Source organism: Mustela putorius, unplaced genomic scaffold, assembly GCF_011764305.1.
Source record: "Mustela putorius furo isolate JIRA1106 unplaced genomic scaffold, ASM1176430v1.1 tig00003834_pilon_pilon_pilon, whole genome shotgun sequence".
Lineage (NCBI taxonomy): Eukaryota > Metazoa > Chordata > Mammalia > Carnivora > Mustelidae > Mustela > Mustela putorius.
The window spans coordinates 110,019,463-110,042,701 of record NW_025421987.1 but is presented as its reverse complement, the minus strand read 5'-3'; the positions used below and the strand labels follow the sequence as shown (position 1 = coordinate 110,042,701).

The following is a 23,239-nucleotide window of genomic DNA, read 5'->3' as shown; positions in this document are numbered from 1 at the left end:
CTGCTCAGCACAATGAATTATGTTAAAGAAGGGTGGGGATAAACACAACAGTGCCCATAATCAAGAAATTTGAGGATGCTTAAGGAGAATTCTAAAAGCTTCCACAGGTTTAGGGGCCAGAGAGGAGGCAAGATCATATACAAAGGTTTAAGTATTAAATCAGCTTCTTTAGACTTTTCAATTTTTTTTTTTAAGATTTTATTTATTTATTTGACAGACAGAGATCACAAGTAGGCAGAGAGGCAGGCAGAGAGAGAGGGAGAAGCAGGCTCCCTGCTGAGCAGAGAGCTCAATGCAGGGCTCGATCCCAGGATCTCAGGATCATGACCTGAACTGAAGGCAGAGGCTTTAACCCACTGAGCCACCCAGACACCCCTAGAGTTTTCAGTTGTAACACTGGACTCTGGAGGCTGTAGGATAATAGAGGAATGTCTTCAAATTGAGAGGAAATTTATTCTCATTTGAACTTAAAAATGTGGTGATAGAATAAAAGTGTTTTAAGATATTCCAAGTCTCAAAATGTATATCCCACACACTTTTTCTTAGATACTTGCAGATATTTTATTTCAAGATAAGACAATAGATAAGGAAAAGGAAGACTTAAAACCCAAAGAATTCTAACCTGGAGAATGGTGCAAAGAATCCCCAGGATAGAGGTGAAGAGAAGTTCCTGGATACTGGTTGTGGAGCAGGCCTACAAATTGACCATCTTGAACTAGAAAGGAAAGGAGAATAAGACTCAAGAAGGATGTCTTCAGTAATGATGTGGAAGGAATAGCTTACCTGCTCATTTAATCATGTGAAAAATACCATTGAAAAGGGCTGTATATTGCATGGAAGAGTTTGGAGATAATTAGTAATAGGTACAAACAAAACTAAGCAAACAAAAAAAGGAAGTTATTAAATTTTTAAAAGATAAACAGGAAAAGAAATATATTTGATTTATATAGGCTGTGGAAGCAACATCATACCTTTCTCTTGCCTCCCTACTTTCTATTATCTGCTCACTAGTTACCTGGGGACCCAGGCAGATGGAAATTGCATCTCTGTGTGCCCACACTACCTTAGTAGGACCAGAGGAATAGCACATTATTTCCTTCCAAATGGAAATAATGTGCTATTCCTCTGGTCCTACTAAGGTAGTAGGGGCACAATACTGCTCATATTTATCGACAAATCATGTCACTCCTGACTTTAAAATGGGAGAGAAGGGCAGGGAAATACATTCCTGTCATGTACCTGCAAGAAGTGGGATGTTTGTGAACTGTTCTAGTGATTGTTATTTCATTCAGCAATGAGGAATCATAAAGTAAAAAAAAGTACTGACAACTTTGCTTTAACTATATTTTGATGATGGGGAGTGGAAGAATAGGTAGTAGGAGTGGCTAAACTATCAGCCTGTTGCAATGGACAGTGTATAATAAAAGTAGCTGTTGGGCGCCTGGGTGGCTCAGTGGGTTAAGCCGCTGCCTTGGGCTCAGGTCAGGATCTCGGGGTCCTGGGATGGAGTCCTGCATCGGGCTCTCTGCTCAGCAGGGAGCCTGCTTTCCTCTCTCTCTCTGCCTGCCTCTCTGTCTACTTGTGGTCTGTCTCTGTCAAATAAATAAATAAAAAATATTAAAAAAATAAAAGTAGCTGTTTAAATGTATTTAAGAACATGGAGATAAATGCCAAGAAACAGCTAAAAGAGCTCTGTGGAGTAGGACTAGAGGTAAGAAAGTTTGGACAGGTGACTGTAGTTTTTCATTGTAAACTCTTGAATAATGCTTTGCCAGGGTAAAAAGTAAAAGGTTCTGATTATACCACAAGGTGGTTGTGAGAATTAAATGGGATCACATACATTTGTACATATACTAGCAACTAATAGAAAGCCTGAACCACTGCTTGTGGGCTGGTGATAGATCTCTTTCCTTTTCCAGTTAGGTTGTAAGGCTCTCCCCAAACCCCAGAGTGACTAATCCAGGGCTTCATATAACATTACCTTCAGTGTATGGAGGTAAGGATGGAAAGTAGATGCTGTTTTCTCTAGTGAGTAAAGAAAGCTTCCGCAAATGAGCTTTTAATCTTCAAAGTTCAAGTGCCACTCAGAGCCTTAGTTAGGCTTGAGTAACTCGCTGGGGATTATGAGAAATGCATGCCATGTATTGTTGGCCTCTAGTGGCAGATATGCACAAGTTGAAATTAACTTGAATTTATTTGCTGTTTTTTCCTTTTAGGATGGACCTGAGATTTGTTTTATGAAGGGTGCTTATGAACAAGTGATTAAGTATTGTACTACATACTATAGCAAAGGGCAAACTGTGACACTTACCCAGCAGCAGAGAGATCTCTACCAACAAGAGAAGGCACGAATGGGCTCTGCAGGACTCCGAGGTAAGGCCATTTCAGCATAGTCCTTCAGGTGGAAAGATAATGCTTTCTTTTTTCTTTCTCTCTTTCTTCTTCTTCTTTTTTTTTTAAATTGAAGTAGAGTTGACATACGATGTTATATTAATTTCAGGTATACAACGTATTGATTTGACAAGTCTATACATTGTGCTATGCTCACCATTAATAGCATGGTCGCCATCTGTCACCATACAGCATTCTTAACCATATTATTGAGTATATTCCCTATGCTGTACTTTTTTATTTTATAAATGAAAATTTGTATGTCTTTATCCCATTCACCTATTTCACCTATCCTTGCACCCTCCTCAGTGATTCCTTCCTTTAGTTTTAGATGATTTTGTGCTTTACTTTGGAGCTGTTCCACTCGATCCTAGGTTTTGTAGAACACTGCCATTTCTGAAGTGTTATATTTTAGTTTTAGTTGGCTATTTGGCCCCCAAAACACAGGAAGTCGGGAATGTAGCAAAATGTGAAATTTCTGGTACTTATAAACCTTGTTAGTCTCTGAGTAGGTGATAGAAATTTTATTTTAGACAAGTTTTTCTTGTGAGAAGGGAGATGGAGGAAGGTAAGGTGGTATTACTCCTTATTTCATCATTTTGACTGTCTTGTTTATTAACAGATCTAAAATATTTTCCTAAATATTAATATTTTAAGGCTCTACTTTGCCCTTTAAACTGAGGTGATTCCTTACTTGTTTCTCTTCTGTTCACCTCCTTTCCTTGCCATTCTCCAGAGTGGAAAAAAGGTGTCCAGATTCTGCTTTATGTCTGTATTGCTGACTGAATAGTGATGGGGAGAGAGGGTCTGCTATGCATATACACATTAGGTGGTTTCTTCTGGGGACAGCATGTGTAAGATTGAAGAAACAGGGGTTGGGGCCTGCTTGTGGGGAATATATATATATATATATACTTGTATAGTCTCTTTCAAGGAAATTGGAAGAGTTGGCCTCCTTAAACTTACCATTTTTACAAAATAGAAGTCAAACACAATCCTGGCAGGAGGAAGCAACTTAATATAAAAAATATTCCTTTTATTCCCTTATCAGGGGTCTCTGGTTATAAAACATTTGGATAGATGTACAGAATTTCTGCTGTTAATAATGAGCTAGGTTTAGAAAGGTATTCTTGTAGCTTTGAAGGCAGAATTTTGTTCTGAGCAGCTCACAGCAAGAGGGTTCAAAGTTGGCTTGGGTTTAGAGACACTAAAGAAGTTTCAGAGGTTTCACACTTTTTAAACTCTTTTCATATAGAATACAGGATAATAAAATACAATATATAATAATACAGAATACTCTAGGCTAATACCACCCCTCCACTGAGAGTGTTAGGAGCTGATTTCTTTTCTTAGGGTTTGCTGACACATGAATTGATACTCACTATTCCCTTGTAGTTGTCCTCTACGTCTGTTCCAACACCAGAGACTATCAAGTGTCTCATTTTCTCCAGGGTGAAAGCTTTTGGGGCTTACATCTACATAAATAGGTGTATGACTCTGATGTTGGGGAAATAAAAGTCATTTGCCTCTAAGCTTAGTTTTCAAAATATATTTAATCTCTCAAATCTTCTGCTTGAATAAGAATTGATACTGCTTGTGATCTGGTTATAAATCTGGTTCAGTTTCTCTATGAGATAGATACGTTTAGTTAGTGTGCTTTTTTGTGTTTTCTCCTGTAAATTGTTCAGTCTGATAATATTCCAAATGGAGACACATCCCTTTGACTCATAGGATAGTTACCAAAAGGTCCAGAATTCTAAGAAGCTAAATGATAGTGGAAATGAACAGTATTTTGTGTTATAGCTCAAGTGCCCGAGGATGATGGGAAACTCCCAATAATGATCTGGCGGTGTTATGGTAGATATGGTAGATATTCTTAGGGAACCAAAGTTACAAGTAAGAAATACTTACTAATGTTACAAAAAGAATGAAAGAATTTGAACTACTTTTAGTAGTGTTGTGCAGTCACTTTACAGATTAATTTACCTCCTGGTGTTTGTCATTTATAAAATTGTTATATGTTGTGTATAATTAATTAATGTAGACTTTTCTTCAAGCTATTGAATTGTTCTGAAGACCTATAAAATGGAAAGATGAAGATACATTAGTAGCAACCCCCTTTAGAGGTGTCTGTTTAGAACTGACTTTCAAAGATCAACAAACCAATAGTTTCTCCAAATACCTAATTATATTCTCTAAAGAACTAATACTTGATGTTCAGAGGAGCTGTGTGTAGTCACTTTGTAAAAACATTATTTATTCACTCCTTACTTGCCTTCTCTGCTTAACAATTCTTTAGTCTTACTTCTTTTAATTTTTAATAGCTTTAAGCCACCCCATATCTAGAATCACTAAACTAATGTCTTAACATGTAATAATTTTTATATTTAATGATTATATAATAGCTACAATGACGTTATAGTCTTAATTGATTTCTTTGTCTCTAGCTTTTGTCAAGTAGATTGTAATGCTTTTGTGACTCACATTTTCTTTTTTGGACTTTATCATTTCCTCAGTTCTTGCTTTAGCTTCTGGTCCTGAACTGGGACAGCTGGCATTTCTTGGCCTGGTGGGAATCATTGATCCTCCTAGAACTGGTGTGAAAGAAGCTGTTACAACACTCATTGCCTCAGGAGTATCCATAAAAATGATTACTGGAGACTCACAGGAGACTGCCATTGCAATCGGTATAAGTAGACTGCTTCCCTCTCTTTTGTTAATCGCTTTTCTTTAACTGTAGTGCATAATTTTGTGGGCCATTAGATATAAAGTGTGTATGCATAATATTGACATACAATTAAAATGGACAGTTTTATTCATACTCTAAAAATATGGGCAAAAAATTTAGGTTAAGAAGTAGTATTATTAATTGAAAATACATAACTAAACTGTTAGGAAATCACATTAGGTTTTACTCATAAAAGAATAGTTGATTATTGTTAACCTCATAATCCACTGTGCTGTTGGATAAAAGCACTGGATTATGCCCATGGAAGAAAACATGAAATTTAGTTTTCCCTTTAAACTTGAGGATAATTTTCAAAGCAGACTTTGACTTCTCCCTGATTTAGAAGAAAATAGCTTGTGTCTATATTCTGTTGTTAAATGATGTATGTGCTTATGTTGTTTGAATGCCATTTAAGATTACCTTAAGAAATACGAGAGGGGAGCGTGGATAGCTCAGTTGGTTAAGCATCTGCCTTCGGCTCAGGTCATGATCCGAGAGTCCCAGGATTGAGCCCCGCATCATACTCCCTGCTCAGTGGGGTGTCTTCTTCTCCTTCTTCCACTCCCTGTGCTCATGTGCTCTCTCTCTCATTCTCTCTCAAATAAGTAAAATCTTTAAAAAAAAGAAAGAACGAACGAAAAGAAATATGAGGAGAGACTCTTGGATGGCTCAGTTGGTTAGGCATCTGACTCGATTTCGGGGCAGGTCATGATCTCGGGGTTGTGAGATGGAGCCCCACATCAGGCTCTGTGCTGGGCATGAAACCTACTTGGGATTCTCATTCTCCCTTTCCCTCTGCACCTCTCCCCGGCCCGAGATAGATAGATAGATAAGGGAAAAAAAGGTACCGAAAGTTAATCTGGAGTTTGTAAACTGTGATTAATACTGATAAGCAGTTTGCTAATGTCCATTAATTCTGATTTTATTAATATGTGGAGAGACTGGGATAGGAGTTTCACACTTTATGTTATCTAAGACTATATCACCAGAAACATAGTGGTATAGGTAGAGGGAAGAATAAAGCTAGAAAAACTTTCCAACATCTATTTTCTTTTACATATAACTACATGATTACCACAGATCCAGTACTGTTTTGTCTGGCTTTAGAGTCTTTTTACTTAAAATGCATTTTGATCTTTATTAAAATTGAGCTACTAAGCAAAACCTGATGGCCCCTTTTCAGTGCTTAGGGTTGATGGATTAAATTGTGAAAACTCTTTATTCTTAAATTTAAACAAGAATAAGACAAACAGAAAACCCCAGACTTTTTACTAATTCAGTTAGGTTTGTCTTGCTAGTAATTTTTCTTGTGATCCCTTGGTATAAAGGCATTTTGTACTTAAAAAAAGAATGGATAACAAATCATACTAAGTGAGCATTATATTGACTAGCTTAGCAAGCAAAACTCATTTGTTCAATATGTTTTCTCTCCCATTTCCTTTTAGCTAGTCGTCTGGGATTGTATTCCAAAACTTCCCAGTCAGTCTCAGGAGAAGAAATAGATGCAATGGATGTCCAGCAGCTTTCACAAATAGTACCAAAGGTAGGCCTAAACTTAAAGCTTTTTAGATGGAAAGGCCCTATTCTAAGTGTTACCATTTGACTGTTACCTTCATGAAACTGTGAACAATGGAGACAGGACCACCTAATTTCTGATACAGATCATGAAATGAAATCTTACCATTGAAGTAAGTTTTATCACTGAGAATATTTATGATGCATTATTTATGATCATTATGAATACCAGAGCGGATTGTTAACTTCAGCAGGAATCAACTTTCCTCTGAGGAAGGTTCTATGGAGGTTAAGTGGTTGAATTGTATTTATAAAGTACAGAGTGGAGAGAGACTTTGTAATTTTTACCCATTTGTTTTAAACATGACATGAGTATTTAATGCTTTTTTTAAAAAATGGAGATATCATTTATATACAGAAAAATTTACCCTTTTTAATGTACAGTTTTAAGTTTTGACAAATGCATGTAGTCTTGTAACCAGCCACAATCAAGATATAGAATAGTTCCGTCATATCCCCACATTCTCCTTTGTGCCTTTTTAAAATAGTCAAATCCTCTCTCTACTTTTAGCAGTTGGCAACCACTGATTTGTTTTCTGTACCTGTAGTTTTGCCTTTTCCAGAATGCTCTAAAAATTAATCATATAGTATGAGGCTTTGGATCTGTTTCTACCATTTAGCATAATTCTTTGAGATTTATCCACGTTGGATGTGTGTATTAATGATATGTTCTTTTAATTGCTAAGTAGTAATCCAGTGTTTGAGTGAATGTTACTTGTTCACTGGTTTAAAGACATTTGTATTATTTCCAGTTTTTGTTGATTAGGAATAAAGCTACAGTAAACCATGTTTAGATTTTTGTAAGAAAATAAATTTTCGGGCTGCATGGGTGGCTCACTTGGTTGGGCAGCTGCCTTCGGCTCGGGTCATGATCCCGGCGTCCTGGGATCGAGTCCTGCATCAGGCTCCTTGCTCTGCAGGGAGCCTGCTTCTCCCTCTGACTCTGCCTGCTACTCTGTCTGCCTGTGCTCGCTCTCTCTCTCTCTGACAAATAAATAAATAAAAATCTTAAAAAAAAAATGTTTAAAAAGAAAATAAATTTTCATTTCTCTTGGGTAAATACCTAAGACTGACTGATTGCTGGGTCACGTGGTTAACATATGCTTAACCTTGTAAGAAACTGCCAAGTTGTTTCTCAGGTTGCTTTATTGTTTTGCATTCCCATCAATAATATTTGAAAGTTCTAATTGCTCTGCAGCCTCGCCAGCACATGGGATTGTCAGTTCTCTCACACTGTATTCTAATAGATAGATAGTGTTATTTAATGATCTTCAGGATCTTTATTTGCCATTCATATATCTTCTTCTTCTTTTTTTTTTTTTTTAAAGATTGATTGATTGATTGATTTGACAGACAGAGATCACAAGTAGGCAGAGAGGCAGGCAGAGAGAGAGGAAGGGAAGCAGGCTCCCTGTCAAGCAGAGAGCCTGATGTAGGGCTCAATCCCAGGACCCTGGGATCATGACCTGAGCCGAAGGCAGAGGCTTTAACCGACTGAGCTACCCAGGTGCCCCCATATATCTTCTTTAATGAAGTGTCTGCCCTGCCTATTTTGAAAAAATTGTGTAGGTTTTCTTATTGAATTTTGAGAGTTCTTTATATTTTGTAGATACAAGTTCTTTATCAGATACTCAATTTGAAGATAGTTTTTCCTAGTCTGTGGGTTATCTTTTTATTCTGTTAACATTCTTTCAGAGAGCTGGACTTTCAGATTTTGATGAATTTTATTCTATCATTTTTTTTCTTTTATGGATCCTGATTTGGATGTCTTCTCTAAGAATACTCTGCCTAACCCAGTGTCACAAAGATTTTTTTAAACCTATATTTTCTTCCAAAGTCTGTCTTTATATTTTTAGGTTTTACACTAAGGTTTGTGATCCATTTTGAATTTTTGTGTATGTATGTGAGAAATGGGTTGAAGTTCAGTTCTTTTGCAGATGGATATTCAATTGTTTCAGTACCATTTGTTGAGAAGACTTTCTTTGTTTTAGTTTGAATAAGCTAAAAAAAAAAAAGACTGCTTTTTTTTTTTTTTCAAATGCCTTTTTACTTTTGATTGTAATGCTTTTCTAACAGATTATTTGTAGGTAAAGAACCTTTTCTTCATAACCTAGTAACTTCTTTAGGGCCTTCAGGTATAAGATTATTTTCTTAGGATGTTTTGGTGGGCAGCATTCCACAGAACCTGATTTGTGTTTGCATAGATCCTGTAGGAAGGGCCCCAAAAAGGATAGGCAGTATTATCGTATCTAAGCTCTTGACAGTTCAAATTTCTTGTCCTGTTATTTCACCTATTTATGCACATATATTTGTATATTGTTTAAAGTAAGTGTTTATCATCTCACCTTTACTTTATTAGGCATATTTTACCTATTGTTGACAGTAGTAAAATGTGCTACCTTCTTCACTTATTTTACATTCAGAACTGCAAATTATATGTTTAAGCACTGAATTTTCTTAAATTATTTCCACATGTTAACTTAAAGCTTTTTAGAATACAATTTTCTGATTAGAAAATTTATTCATTAGTAGTATATGTTCATTGTGGACAAACTGAAAACATAGAAAAGTAAAAGCTAAATTGGAAATTGCCTGTAATACAGAGAGATTGTATGCCCACAGAGCATCCAAAATAATAAATTAACCCATTTTTTAAAAAATGTGTTTAACAAAACCTGTTTGGAACTTTATGAAATTATAAAGAGGAATATTCATTTAACATAACTTCAGCATTCCTAAAATCACTAGTTCTTATTTTCCTTGGGTATACTGTGTATGGATAAACACATGGCAAATACATGGTTCTATAATCTTCTTGTTGAAATTTTAGCTTCCATTTATTTTTTGTTATTGTAAACAATACTTCAAGGATAATAACAGTAAGCAAACATTTACTATGTGCCAGGCAATGCATATATTACATACATTATCTATTTACTTAGAATAGCCATCTTATAAAAGAAGGGCAGCCCCATTTTTAGAGATGAGAGCATTGAGGGCCAGGGAATTTGGGATACTTATTTGAAGTCTCAGAGCTGATGAGTGGTAACAGGGGCATTGGAACTGGAACCCAGGTCTGTGTGACTCTTGAGTTCATCTGTTGCTTACTGATTCATTGAACATTATTGTACAAGATTCTGTGCCCATCTCTGATTATTTCTGTAGAATAAATTCCTGCAGGTAAAATGATTGGATGAATTACCAACACATTTACAAAACTCTTAAAATATATTGGTAAATTGTCCTCTGAGAAGGTTTTAGTTTATGTTGCCACAAACTGTGCTTCATACAGTAGCATTTAGTCCCTAGGCCTCCAGCCTCACTTGTGGTTAGACTTTAGCTATTGTTACTAGTAGACATGTACTGTTACATTTGTTTATGTTTTCTGTTTCTCAAGCTGTAGTTACTCATGAATGCTGTTTTCAGAGCATCTGGGAACAGTGTGGGCATTTGCTTTATTTTATGTTTAGTGGGGAAGCTATTTCCATATTTCAATGGGACTGTGTGTGTATGTGTCCTTTCCTGATAGTTTCTTCCTGACATTTATTTCTGCAATAAATTCTGTATTAGGTTCCCCAGGGGTATTGGGGCAGAGTATACATTAGTAAGTATATGTGAAATCTGCAGTTAATTAAACATTTTCCCATTAGACCTTTGTTCAACCTTTTCTTCCCAACCTATTCCCAGAGATGGTAACAAGTAGTGAAACTGACAGATTTGAAGTTTCATTTTATTTGCTTTCTTGGTTCATTCTCTGGGCTCTCTGATAAAAATGCTAATGAACTCTGGAAACCATCTTAAGTGTACTTAGAGAGGGAAGTAGCAAATTGCAAATTACAAATTATACTGTCAGCTTGGACAAATTATATCTTTTCCAGATAAGAGTTTTTGTGCATTAATTATGGCAGATGCCCTGGTGCTATTCCAAAGAGACTAAAATAATATAAAACCTAAGCCTTGTGAAGAAGCTTGTTGAATTACTTAAAGTCATCCTCCTCTAAAGAGGAATTCTATAAATACCAAGGCTTCTTTCCAGATGTTTCTTTTGAATACCTAAATCTTTTCTCCAAACGTTGTTAATGAATTACTCTAGTTCTTTGGACTTAGCTGGACCCCCCTTTTCCCTCAACTTTATTTTCCTTCCCACTTCATTTTGTGTTTATGGAAAACTCTCTTATAGCTAACACTTATACTTAGTCTGATGTTTTTATTTCATATCAGTTTGAATAGATTTTATTAGTGTTAAAAACAAAAAGAATTTTCTTCTAAATTGCCAGCTTACTGAGATTTTCCCACATCTACTAATCACCTTAACTCTTTTCCTTATTAAAATATATTTTAGCTTTCTCTTTCTGTAATTCAGTCATATTTCAGATCTAACATTGCTCTGTCCTGTTGATTTAGAGCTATTAAAGAATAATATGGAAACTGAATTTTGCTTAATGATTTATCAAGTCCGTCTGGGTATTCTCATTGTTTTTGATGAATTCTTCGAGTGTGTCCTATATTTCCCAGTGATAAAAGTGGACATTCTGTTTCCTTCTTTGTGTTTTTTTTTAAATAGTAGTACCTCCAATTGTAATTCTTTTTCTTTTCTTTTCTTTTTTTTTTTTTTTTTTTTTAACATATAATGTATTATTAGCCCCAGGAGTACAAGTCTGTGAATCGCCAGGTTTACACACTTCACAGCACTCACCATAGCACATTCCAGTTGTATTTCTACCAAACCTATTAACCAAATCTCTGTAATTTAATCGCAATCTGTGTGCTGTTTAATTTTTGGTAGGTTGTAAATATTTTTTTTCAATCACCTGTTTGGGTTTTTTTTTCCCCTCTTCAGTGCATTAGGTATCTTTTTATCTTTCCTGGAAGGTTGAGGAAACTCTAGCAGGTTATTTTAATGCCAGGAATGTTTTTCATTAACTTCTCCTTTAATATTTTCCTGCTTTCTTCTTTTTATAACTTCCTTCCCTAATACCATTGTCTATCAGAACTCTGAGTGCCAACCACAAATATGACACTGAAAAAGAAGGCATGAGAAAAGAAAAATACATAGATTTTCCTCTCTCTTTTTGATGATTTTCATCTTTTTTTCCCATATTTTCCCCTAAACACTCTCCTTTTCTGACAAAGTTCTACTTCTTTTTTCACTGTCCTTTTACCTTCCTGTCTTCATTCTATCCTTTCCCCTCTTACTCCCAAATTACAGAGATTTTATTGTGTGCTTTTATCTTTAATCAATATATTATTTTTTTCCAGGTAGAGAAACAGATGATAAAGGTGAAAAGATTATGAACAGAGGAAATTCATTTACCCCCAAGTTTAATCCAATCTCTGTGATAGAGTGATGTAGCTCAATCTTCAGTTCTTTCTGGTTTTTTTGTTTGTTTGTTTGTTTTGTTTAGATCTCATTTCTTTAGGCCATAATTTTGTGTCACTACATTTAGTGTTTTTAGTCACTAAAAAGATGGACCTGCTCTTTTGGTGCTTTAAGAACAAATTTTGCTCTGTATCACATGCAAAAAAAACTACTGCTCTAGTTTTTGAGCTGCCACTGAAGCTTTGAAACACTAAAATCTTGTATCAAATGGTAGGTGTACTGGATGCATGCCGATTAATGTTACTGCCCAAGAGAAATACTCTTTCAGTCAAACAATTGGCATCTTCATTGCCATTGTCAGTGAAAACGCAGTGGCTATAATGGAATAATTTGCAGTGTTTCAAATGATTTGCAGTGGAACAAAGGCAGAATTTTACTGTTCAACCTGAGTATTGGTAATTAACCTTTTATTTAAATACTCTGTAAAATCCACAGTCTTTGCCAAACACTCCTATACTTCAGCAATATGTGCTACATGATCAATTTCTGCAGTAATGTAAAATTTTTTACTTAGAAGACAAATAGTATATTTTCATTGCATTTGTAGCTTAGTCCTTGTTAAAGATAGATGAAAGAGTCTCAGTGAATTTTTGAAATTTTTTGAAAGGAAATATATTCTCCAGATATGAATTACACGATTCATAGTACCTGGAGGACCTAGGCATATGTAATAATATGATATTCCAGTTAAATTGAGTCTTTTGCCTAAGAAAAAAATCCTCATTTTTTTATACCTTTATTAAACTTGGGAAGGAACCTGAGAACAGTCTACATGATGGTACTAAGAGTCATTCAATGATTTATTAATTTATTTTATATGTAATTAGGGAGGACTGAGGTATGGGATAAAAATCTTTGCCTTCAGTGGAGCTTACAAGTCTAAGATAAGTAAATACATACATTATGTCAGATAAGTGCTAATGAGCATCGGCAAAAGCAGAGAAGAGACAGATGAATGTCTGAAGAGGTAGATTCAAATTTTTAGATAACGTGGCTAGGAAGGGCCTCCCTGGCAGCCCATATAATATCTGAGGAAAGAGCACTCCAGACTGAAGGAACATGAGGTTAAAGACCTTGAGGCGAGTGTGCGTGGCACGTTTCAGGAACAAGGAGGAGGCTGGTGTAGGTGTAGTTCAGGTGACTAGTGAGGAAGGGGCATGTACTTCATTGAAGGCCTTGGTAGATAGTGATGGACTTTGGCATTCATTCTGAGGGAGGTAGGAAGTCATTGTAGCATTTTGAGCAGAGGATGGATGTGATTTGACTTCTGTTTTAAAAGTTTCATTACAGTCACTATGTTGAGAAGAGACTGCAGGAGGCAAGGGCAGAAATAAGAAATCAGTTCAGGTGTTGGCCTAGAGTGTTGGCAATGGGCTTAGAGGAAGGAGGTTGAATTCTGGATTTATTTGAGGATCGAACCAATAAGATTTGCCGTTAAATTGCTTGTGGCATCTGAGAGAAATGGAGGAATCAAGGACTGACCCCCAAAATTTAGAGCCTGAGGGGCGACTGGGTGGCTCAATGGGTTAAAGCTTCTGCCTTCGGCTCAGGTCATGATCTCAGGTCCTGGGATCGAGCCCCACATCGGGCTCTCTGCTCAGTAGGGAGCCTGCTCTCTGCTCTCTCTCTGCCTGCCTCTCTGCCTACTTGCGATCTCTGTCAAATAAATAAATAAAATCTTAAAAAAAAAAAAAATTAGAGCCTGAGTGACTATGAGGGTATACTTAACCATTAGCAGAGGATATGAAGGAGTATGTATTTTGGAAAATCACACGGGTTCAATTTGTGATATTTTTAAGTCTTAGATGAGACAGCCAAGATGAAATGTGGAATAGATGGGTGGATTCATTTCATTGGTCTGTATTTTAGAAGAGCATTGGGGTGGGAGACAAAAAATGTATAGTAATAAATAAAATCTAAATCTCTAAGGCTGGATGAGATCACCTAGGGAGAAGTAGGGGATTCTTAGACCTCTTATAGTGGGGATTTTGAGAACTAAGTTGTGGAATATTCCAACATTCAGACTTTAGGGAGGTTTGGGGGAACCTGCACAAGAAGAGCAGCCAGAAAAGTGGGAGGAAGACTAGAGAGTATAGGGTGTCACGGAAGTCAAGTGAAGAAAGTGTTTCAGGAGGAAGGAATTGCCAGCTATGTTAGGGTGCTGCTGAGAGGTTAAGTCAGAAGAGAAATGACCATTGGTGTTAGCAATGTGGGAGGTCTTTGGTAATCTTGAAAGGGGTTTCAGGGCAGTGGTGGGGACAAGGGTCCGATTGGGATTGATTCAGGAAAGAATGAGAAGAGAGATGGGAGACCGCAAGTACAGAGTTTTGCTGTAAAGAGAATGGGGTAAATAGGTTGGCAGCCGAAATGAGAAGGGAAGTTTTTAGTTTTGTTTTTATTTAAATGGAAGAAATCACGGCATGTTATATACTGATGGTAAAGATGCATTGGTGAGGAAAAGATTTTGATATAAGAGGCGGGAGAATTTCTGGAGCAATGATCTTAAATGGGTCTGAAGGTAGAATATTTGACCTGCACTAGGAGCATATTCAGTTCATCCGTAGTAAAAGGAGAGAAGGCAAGGATTGTGTCTGGATACAGGTTTTGGATGGTGGGAATTATGAAAGTTCTCTTCTGCTTCTGTTTTCTTTGAAGTGGGAAGCAAGATGGTCAGCTGAGACTGAGGTTGGAAATGGGGATAAATTGAAAGTATGAGTAGAGAAAACTTAGTATGAACTAATTTTCTAGGACAGTAGGGAAGAGAATGACACATTATGTAGATGTTAAAAATCACCAGGAGTTGGAAGTGTTGTTGGAAAGAGTGACAGTGAGGAGGAAATTAAATAAGTCACAGGGATGAAAAGTCCAGCATAAAGAAAATAGTTACTAATATAATGTCTGGTGACATTCACATATCATGGTGAACATTGCATAATGTATAGAATTGTTGAGTCACTCTTTTGTACCCATGAAACTAATACAACATTGCATTTGTTTAAAAAAAAAACTGAAAAAAATTTTGTGAAATGTCGGGGAGTGACCTATAGCAGTGAATGAATGCTCATTTAGTGGGAAGTCTAGTCTTACATGACATTCAAAACTAGGGTTTTTATGAATAAAGAAAGGAGAATGAAAGACACCTACCCCTGTCTAGTGTCTCCTGATGGTACTGTGAGAGGACTGTCGGGATGGCCTTGGTTTATGAAAAAAGAGGTTAGAGCAGTGTGGAAAAGTAGAGACCGTGGAATATTGTTGATGCCTTCCTTTGGGGCACAATGAAGGGGTATTAGGAGATCAGGAGATGAGATCAGAAAAAGGGATTAAATGCATGTTTTGAAGAGATAAGATCATATAAACTGTTGAAGATACAGTGGAAGGGAATCTAAAGAATTAGCATGAATACAAGAAAAGGAGCAACACTTAACGCTCTTTAAAAACAGTAACAATAAAAAGGTTCTACAGACTTTGAGAAGCAGCTATTTTATATCTTTTCTGAAGACAGAAGAAAGGGAAAAGTCCATTTTTGTTGTTTGCCAGGGTAATGAAGAAATAGATGCAAGATTTTTCCTTTCTCTGTCTCCGAAACATTTTAAGAATGAGCCTGTTTTCTCTTCATAGCTTAAACATTATGGCATAAAGTGGGTAACTTGTTTAGGTTGTCTATTTCCTGTGGTACCTTTGGTAAAGTTTGAAATAACCATGTCAAATGAGTATTTTAAGAGACATGTTATATTGCTTAAGCTTGATCTCTACAAAGTAAATACAGTTTAAATTGATAATTTAAAAAAATCATTGTTACAAGTACATGGGTTATTCTGATATTTCTTATTGTTGAAGATTTTTAGTGTCTCCTGTATTTTAACAGGTTGCGGTATTTTACAGAGCTAGTCCAAGGCACAAGATGAAAATTATTAAGGTGGGTCTTTAAGATTCACATTGTTTTATCTCTGTCTCCAGAATGCTTCTTGTCTTTTGTTATGCTTCCATTACTAGGAATATTGATGTAACATTACAGTCAGAAGTATTGTGAAGCAAAAGAGATTTTTTTAAGAGCTTTAAATGGGAGCATTAATACTTTAGTTAATAAAGGAAGATGTAGAAGAAAACGTTAATGAAATATCTGCAACACAACCTTTAAACAATTGAACAGTGTAGATGTATGTTCTGACAGGAGTTCATAGCCAAATCATCCCAGTGTAAATAGCAGTAATTGCCTAGAAACTGAGTAAATACAGCAAGAAAAGGAAATGTTATGAGTGGGAACAGTATTTCAAAGGTTATGGTTATTTATATTAATCAGCTAAATATATACAAAGCAACTGACGTAGTATCCATTAGTTAAAGGGCATAAGTTCTTAATCAGAATAGCCCTCCATTGTATTAGTTCAGAGTTTCTCCACCTTCACAACTATTGACCTTTTGGACTGGATTCTTTGTTTTGAGGGGCTGTCCTGTGCATTGTAGAATGTTTAGCAGCATCCCTGACTCCTACCCTCTATATGCCGGTGGCATTCCCAAAGTCATAATAAAGAATATCTCCAGACATTGTGTAATGTGTCCCCTACAAAGCAAAATTGCCCCTGAGAGCCATGGTTTAATTGACTCTAGATCAGACTTTAGACATAGCTCTCACACACAATAGTCTATATTAATAGGAACTTTTTCTAAGCTTTATCTTAAGACCTCCATATGTTGAAGTTTGTTAAAAACTCAGTGGTCCATATTCTCTCCTTTATGATGTGAAAAAAAAAATAGGAGTTGCTTATCCTTTTATCTTTGTGGAAGTAACATTCTTAACAGAATCTCCTTTCTCCCCATTCCAGTCTCTACAAAAGAATGGGTCAGTTGTAGCCATGACGGGAGATGGAGTCAATGATGCAGTTGCTCTGAAGGCTGCAGACATTGGAGTTGCAATGGGTCAGACTGGCACAGATGTTTGCAAAGAGGCAGCAGACATGATCCTTGTGGATGATGATTTCCAAACCATAATGTAAGTTTTGTTCATTGAATGCATATCACAGAATTTTTTCCCATCTTTTTCTGTACCCCATCTCCAGACAGTTCAACTGGAAAAGAATTGGGATAGTCAGTGTATTATGGTGTTCAGAAGTGGATGAACTAAACTGTTGTACTAGAATTAAATAATCTCATTTATGGTCTTTTGTGTGGTTTTGGACAATATTATTTGTATGGGATGGAAAAGACATAATAAATGGCAGAGTCATTCATTTAAGAAATATTTACTGAGTGTAGCCAGATGTCACATTTTTTTGGACCACCACAGGAGTCTTACAGCAGTAAACCCTCATGGTGCCTTTATTTAGTTAAATTCAGGCTATCAGAAATATGCATGTCCATAGCCTTAGAGTCAGTGTAAAAATAACCAAGTTTCCATCCATACATATTTCCTTATATCTGTAATTGTCCATGCTGTCAGTGATGTAAGCTACAAATTTAAATAGCTTTGTCTCCTTCAGCCACTGTTTCTAATTGATTTAAGATTCTTCTCTGATACCTGGTCATGTCAGTTGTACAATGTTCTGGTGGGGCAGGGGTCACTTGAATCCTGTTATTAGAAATAACCTGAATCTTCCTTAGTTCAGTGACTCATGCTCATTACATGCCTGGCATGCTTCATTAACCCATGGTGGCGTAAAATGGAATATGTGGGATCTCAGGACTCAGAACTGCCTTGGTCTTGTAGGCATATAAGTTTTTTTCTTTCCATTCTTAGAATTGTATAGAAATCTTAAAATGAAGGGAAAGTTGTTTAAAAATCACACATTTTCCTAGATTCAACCAAGTAAGAATTTATTTATATTTTTAATTTTTTAAAAGATTTTATTTATTTATTTGAGAGAAGGAGAGAGAGCATGAGCAGCAGGGAGGGGCAGAGGCAGAGGGAGAAGCAGACTCCTTGCCGAGTAAAGAGCCTGCACCAGAACTAAATGAATTTTTGTAAACCATATTCTCTATATAATTCTGTTACAGCACATATCTGGTTATGTGTGGGAGCAATAGACAGCTTAAATTCTAGATTCTTAAGTATCTTATTACCATTTGATTCCTGACATATGTTAATTTAACACTAAACATGCATGCATCTTGTACCTTTAAGAAAAAGAAAATTGGAGGGGTAAATAAGATCATTATTTTAGTATTATAAATGTGTAGTATTATCTCTTATGTAAAAAGACAATGGAAGATTTTAATGTTGAAATATCTTCAAGAATAAGAATTTTAATATAGTGTAATGAAATTAGTTCAGATAGAGCTTCACAGGCTTGACTTTCATTCCATACCAGACTAATGTTTCTTTATTTTTTTTCTAATCTTAATTATATGAAGAAAATAATAGATTCTTTTAGTGATGTATGTGTTATGTCAGTTGGAAATTTGTTTTCAGCATTAGCTCTACAGTGTTATAGGTAGATCTTTGTTTTTGTGTGATAGTATTTCTTACTTAATTTCTTTTTAAATTTCAGGTCTGCAATTGAAGAGGGTAAAGGGATTTATAATAACATTAAAAATTTTGTTAGATTCCAACTGAGCACGTAAGTTTGTAAGAAGTTTGTCACCATAGGTCTTATAGGTAAATAATATGAGAAATAGAATTCCAGCAGAATTAGAAGCTTAAAAGCTTCTGGGCTCTGGTTCTGAGCATTGTTCTTATGTAAGTTTTCCAAATGAAAATGAATTCTATCCTAAAATTTAAAATGGCATGATAGAGAGATGATGTCTGTATCATTATCAAAATATAAAAATGTTTGTGGATTATTTACTAGCTTCAGAAATAACTAAGGAAGGAGTGTCAGGCTATCAGAAATATGCATGTCCATAGCCTTAGAGTCAGTGTAAAAATAACCAAGATATTAGTGTGTTTCTTTGGTGTCTTTTTCAAAAGTAGAAGGGCTTTTCTGTAGCAAAAAACATTTGCCAAAATATTGTGGAAACTGTTAACAGTTATGGAATAACAGCTATACTGAACTCAGATTTTAAAATCTTCTTCTGTTTGTTGTTATCCAAACATCTTGGAATCTTTTATTTAAATGTTGTGGATTTATAAAGTTTAACTCTTAGCTTCAAAATGTGCACACAAATGAAGCATAGGATACTCAGAAATACAGATTTTTTTTTAAAAGCACAGTAGTAAAATGATCTTTTCAAATGCTGAAGAAGTGATATCGTAAAAGTAGTAAGAATTATACTATGCTGACAGATTTTTTTGAATGACTTTTTTTTTTCTGACAGGAGTATAGCAGCATTAACTTTAATCTCATTGGCTACATTAATGAACTTTCCTAATCCTCTCAATGCCATGCAGATTTTATGGATCAATATAATTATGGATGGACCTCCAGCTCAGAGGTAAGAGGTATTTTATGCATGAACTAGTAGAAAGACAAAGAAGGTGTGATATCTTGATGAATTTTAAGATTTCATTCATGGATAGGCACTGGAAATCCATTCATGTAGCAACATGTTTGTTATAAATTGTGTGATTTGTGCATATATCATTTACGCTCTTTGGGTGTTTGTTCATGTGTCACAGATCTGAGCTTTTTTATTAGATGCCCATTCTTAAGTTGAGAATAGAATAGATGTTTAGATGCCCATTCTTAAGTTGAGAATAGTCTTTGTCCTCAAGAAATAAGTTTTTGTTTCTAAGAATGAGATGTGATGGAGAAATCCTGAGTTTAGTTTTATTACCTGGGTTCTATTGTCAATTTTAGAGACTTTGGGAAAGTATTGAAGGATCTAAGTATTTTCTTCGGTAATGGGCCATAGATTCTGCTTTCTAGCAGAAAAAGTAATTGAGTGATACATGTCAGTGGCCGTTATAACAAATCATCCTAGTCAAAACCTCCTTGCATGAAAGGTATTTCAGAGTTTACTCAGTAGCTTAGTATTTCAGGCCATATTTGAAATAAGTAAACTTGTGTGTAAATGAAATTGGACAATTTTTTGAAAATTGAGTGTGAGTCTCCCATCAAACTATGCCAAATAAATAGGAGTAAAAGAGGAAAGAGTGATAAAATCCATGGTTATTTTTTAATAAACCTGAGTAGTTATAGCCAACCTTTTCTTTAGGATTCAGCATTTTGTTTCCATAAAATAGCATTTAATTTCTTGGATAATTGTGGTTAATGAGAGTGTAAAAGTAACAAATCCAAACCTTAAAACTTTAAAGTAATATACTTTTCTATTTGTTTTGAAGCCTTGGAGTAGAGCCGGTGGATAAAGATGTCATTCGTAAGCCTCCACGCAACTGGAAGGACAGCATTTTGACCAAAAACCTGATACTTAAAATACTTGTTTCATCAATAATCATTGTTTGTGGGACTTTGTTTGTCTTCTGGCGGGAGGTATAGTCACTGGATAAGCTGCTTTAATAGCATGCATTCTGTATGACTTAGTTATTTTGGTGTGTTACACAGAAGCTTAGAAAATTAGGAGAGCTCTTTGGAAAATACAATAATAATATTTTAAAATAGTTTAATTTCAGTTTTTATGGGTAAAAGATTTGCTGATTCATTTATTAGAGTAGTTTAAATCTGCAAAGGTATCAGAACAATAAAAATAATATTGGGGGAGAAATTAGAAAATCTGAGTCTGTTGCTGCTTTATTTCATCAGAAAAGAAAGTTGTTTTAACATTCAATATATGGTGTGTGAGAAGATTATTTATTTTTTAAAAATATATATATATATTTTAAGATTTTATTTATTTATTTGTCAGAGAGAGAGAGGAGCGAGAGTGAGCACAAGCAGACAGAGTGGCAGGCAGAGGCAGAGGGAGAAGCAGGCTCCCCACCAAGCAGAGTCCGATGTGGGACTCGATCCCAGGACGCTGGGATCATGACCTGAGCTGAAGGCAGCTGCTTAACCAACTGAGCCACCCAGGCGTCCCGAAGATTGTTTATTTAGATTACAGCTATTCATTAGTGATTTATTTAAATGCATATAGGAAATTTAGGTCGCTTATATTTGTTATGTCTTAGACTAAAGCTGTTTTATTCTGAAGCAATGAAAATATTAACCTTTTATAAGATTGCAGTATTAGTTCATTAAGTTCATCTACTGATAATCATTTATCAAAATCTCTTGACAGCTACGAGACAATGTGATAACCCCTCGAGACACGACAATGACCTTCACATGCTTTGTGTTTTTCGATATGTTCAATGCACTAAGTTCTAGATCCCAGGTATGCTTAGGTGATCTTAGCTGACTGATTCAATTAATACAATCTCTCTGATTATAAATAGGCAAGGATTATGGGGTTTTAGCTTTGCTTGATTTTGTCTTCACAGATTATAGCCCCAGATACAATCTTCCCTATAAACATGTACCTACAAATGTGTCATAATGGAGATAGGGCATTTGGGCAGATAGCCTTACCCATGACCAGAAAAATCCAAGTTAATCACAAGTTTAATCGCCTGGTCTTTCTTCTTTCCATTTTCTTATTATCTGTAGCTTTAAGATAGGTTCAAGTTAATATTATCCGAGAGTATTGGACAGACCTCATGGCTTCTGTTAAGATGGTATTAGTCTTATTTTAGGAGGAAGTATTGTTAGAAGTACAAGAAAAATTTTGTGCATATTAATGTTTTCTGATTATTTGTCAGTGTGTCAGAGCTTAGGACATTTTAAATTTGCTTTTCTTCCCATGTTGTATCTTAAGGTATGATCGCCTTTTCTTAATTGAAGTGTTTTGATAGAAAATCAATGGGCTGTGGGCTAGTACTAGAGTACTTTTTCAGAGAATAATTGTTCTTGAAAACTAGTTCTATTTTGAGGCCTGACTCTTCATTTCAATTCTAGAGCTCCTTATAAATCCTCAGTTGTATCTGTTACCATTTGGCATGCTGGCACTTTCCAAGTACAATGAATTGTCATTAATTTAGACTAAGTTTTGAAGAAGCTACAATATTTACACACATAACTAGATCTATTCATTAAGAAAGGCTTTTAGATTATGTACTTTAATGGATAGAAATGATTTAGCAAAATAATCATACAAATGAAGTTTCCAATGTTTTGAAATGCTAGTAAGTTTCTTTTCTTTCTGTGGTCTCTTGTTGATGTTATTGTAGCATCCTCTTGCAGAGAAAACTTTCTTGATAGGGAAGGTACTTTAAATTGTACCTTTATGCTATCTGAATTATTCCAAAATAGTAGTCAAACCATTAAGAGATTGTAGGGCATCGCCTAGTTCAGTCCAGTTTATTAAAAATTAGAGATGACTGTGATAATAAAGAAGCTGTTTCAATGACCAAGGAATAATAATTGAACTCTTTGCTCTGTCAACAGACCAAGTCTGTATTTGAGATTGGACTCTGCAGTAATAAAATGTTTTGCTACGCAGTTCTTGGATCCATCATGGGACAATTATTAGTTATTTATTTTCCTCCACTTCAGAAAGTTTTTCAGACCGAGAGCCTAAGTATACTGGGTAAAGAAATGTTATCTTATTATAATTTATATTTTTTATATGAACTATTGTATTTTCTAATGTAAAAACTAATGCAAAAACTGTTGTTCAAAAACTTTTTAAAAAGTGAGATAAAAAAGTGAATTGATTTGAAAAAGGAGTGTGTTCTGGGCTCCTGGGTAGCTCAGTCATTAAGCATCTGCCTTCAATTCAGCTCAGGTCATGATTGCAGGGTCATGGGATCGAGCCCCCGCATTAGGTTTCCTGCTTGGCCGGAAGCCTGCTTCTCCCTCTCCCACTCCCCCTGCTTGTGTTTCCTCTCTCTTTATGTCTCTCTCTGTCAAATAAACAAAATCTTTAAAAAAAACCAAACAAACAGGACTGTGTTTAGTTTTTTCATTTGGAGAAGTTTGTGGGGAGGGCACTTGCCTAACTCTAGGCTTTAAAATTTTTTGTGATTTTTTTTTTTTTTTCTTGCTTATCAGTTGTCAAATTGTAGTTGCTGAATCTGAACTACAGCAAATGAAAAGTTGTTTTAGAGCAATTGTAGTTTATAACTTTTTAATCTTACATGAAGAAAAACCTAGATTTGGGCTTACTGAAAACCAGGTTGCTCTTCTTAAAAGTTACAATTTCAGTAAACAAATATTTCACTATTCTTACTTGCTAATTTGTGCATTCTTGTTTTACAAAATAACAGCCTGACCCTAAAAGCAGAAAATTTTATT

General features: G+C 35.5%; 1 protein-coding gene across 7 annotated transcripts in view; it reads left to right on the top strand.

Annotated features, from left to right (window-relative positions):
* The window catches only part of ATP2C1 (ATPase secretory pathway Ca2+ transporting 1), a 182,851-nt gene that overhangs the window by 129,356 nt on the left and 30,256 nt on the right, over positions 1–23,239 (top strand). For all 7 annotated transcript variants that reach the window (XR_006609236.1, XM_013061420.2, XM_013061421.2 and 4 more), the window contains 10 exons: positions 2,217–2,373; positions 4,908–5,078; positions 6,565–6,662; positions 15,940–15,990; positions 16,898–17,064; positions 18,560–18,628; positions 19,326–19,442; positions 20,293–20,440; positions 21,186–21,281; positions 22,391–22,532. Coding sequence is in view for 6 of the 7 variants with exons in the window: in XM_013061420.2 (XP_012916874.1) it covers positions 2,217–2,373; positions 4,908–5,078; positions 6,565–6,662; positions 15,940–15,990; positions 16,898–17,064; positions 18,560–18,628; positions 19,326–19,442; positions 20,293–20,440; positions 21,186–21,281; positions 22,391–22,532 (1,216 nt within the window). In the remaining variant the exon portion in view is untranslated. The remainder of the gene's footprint in view (positions 1–2,216; positions 2,374–4,907; positions 5,079–6,564; positions 6,663–15,939; positions 15,991–16,897; positions 17,065–18,559; positions 18,629–19,325; positions 19,443–20,292; positions 20,441–21,185; positions 21,282–22,390; positions 22,533–23,239) is intronic.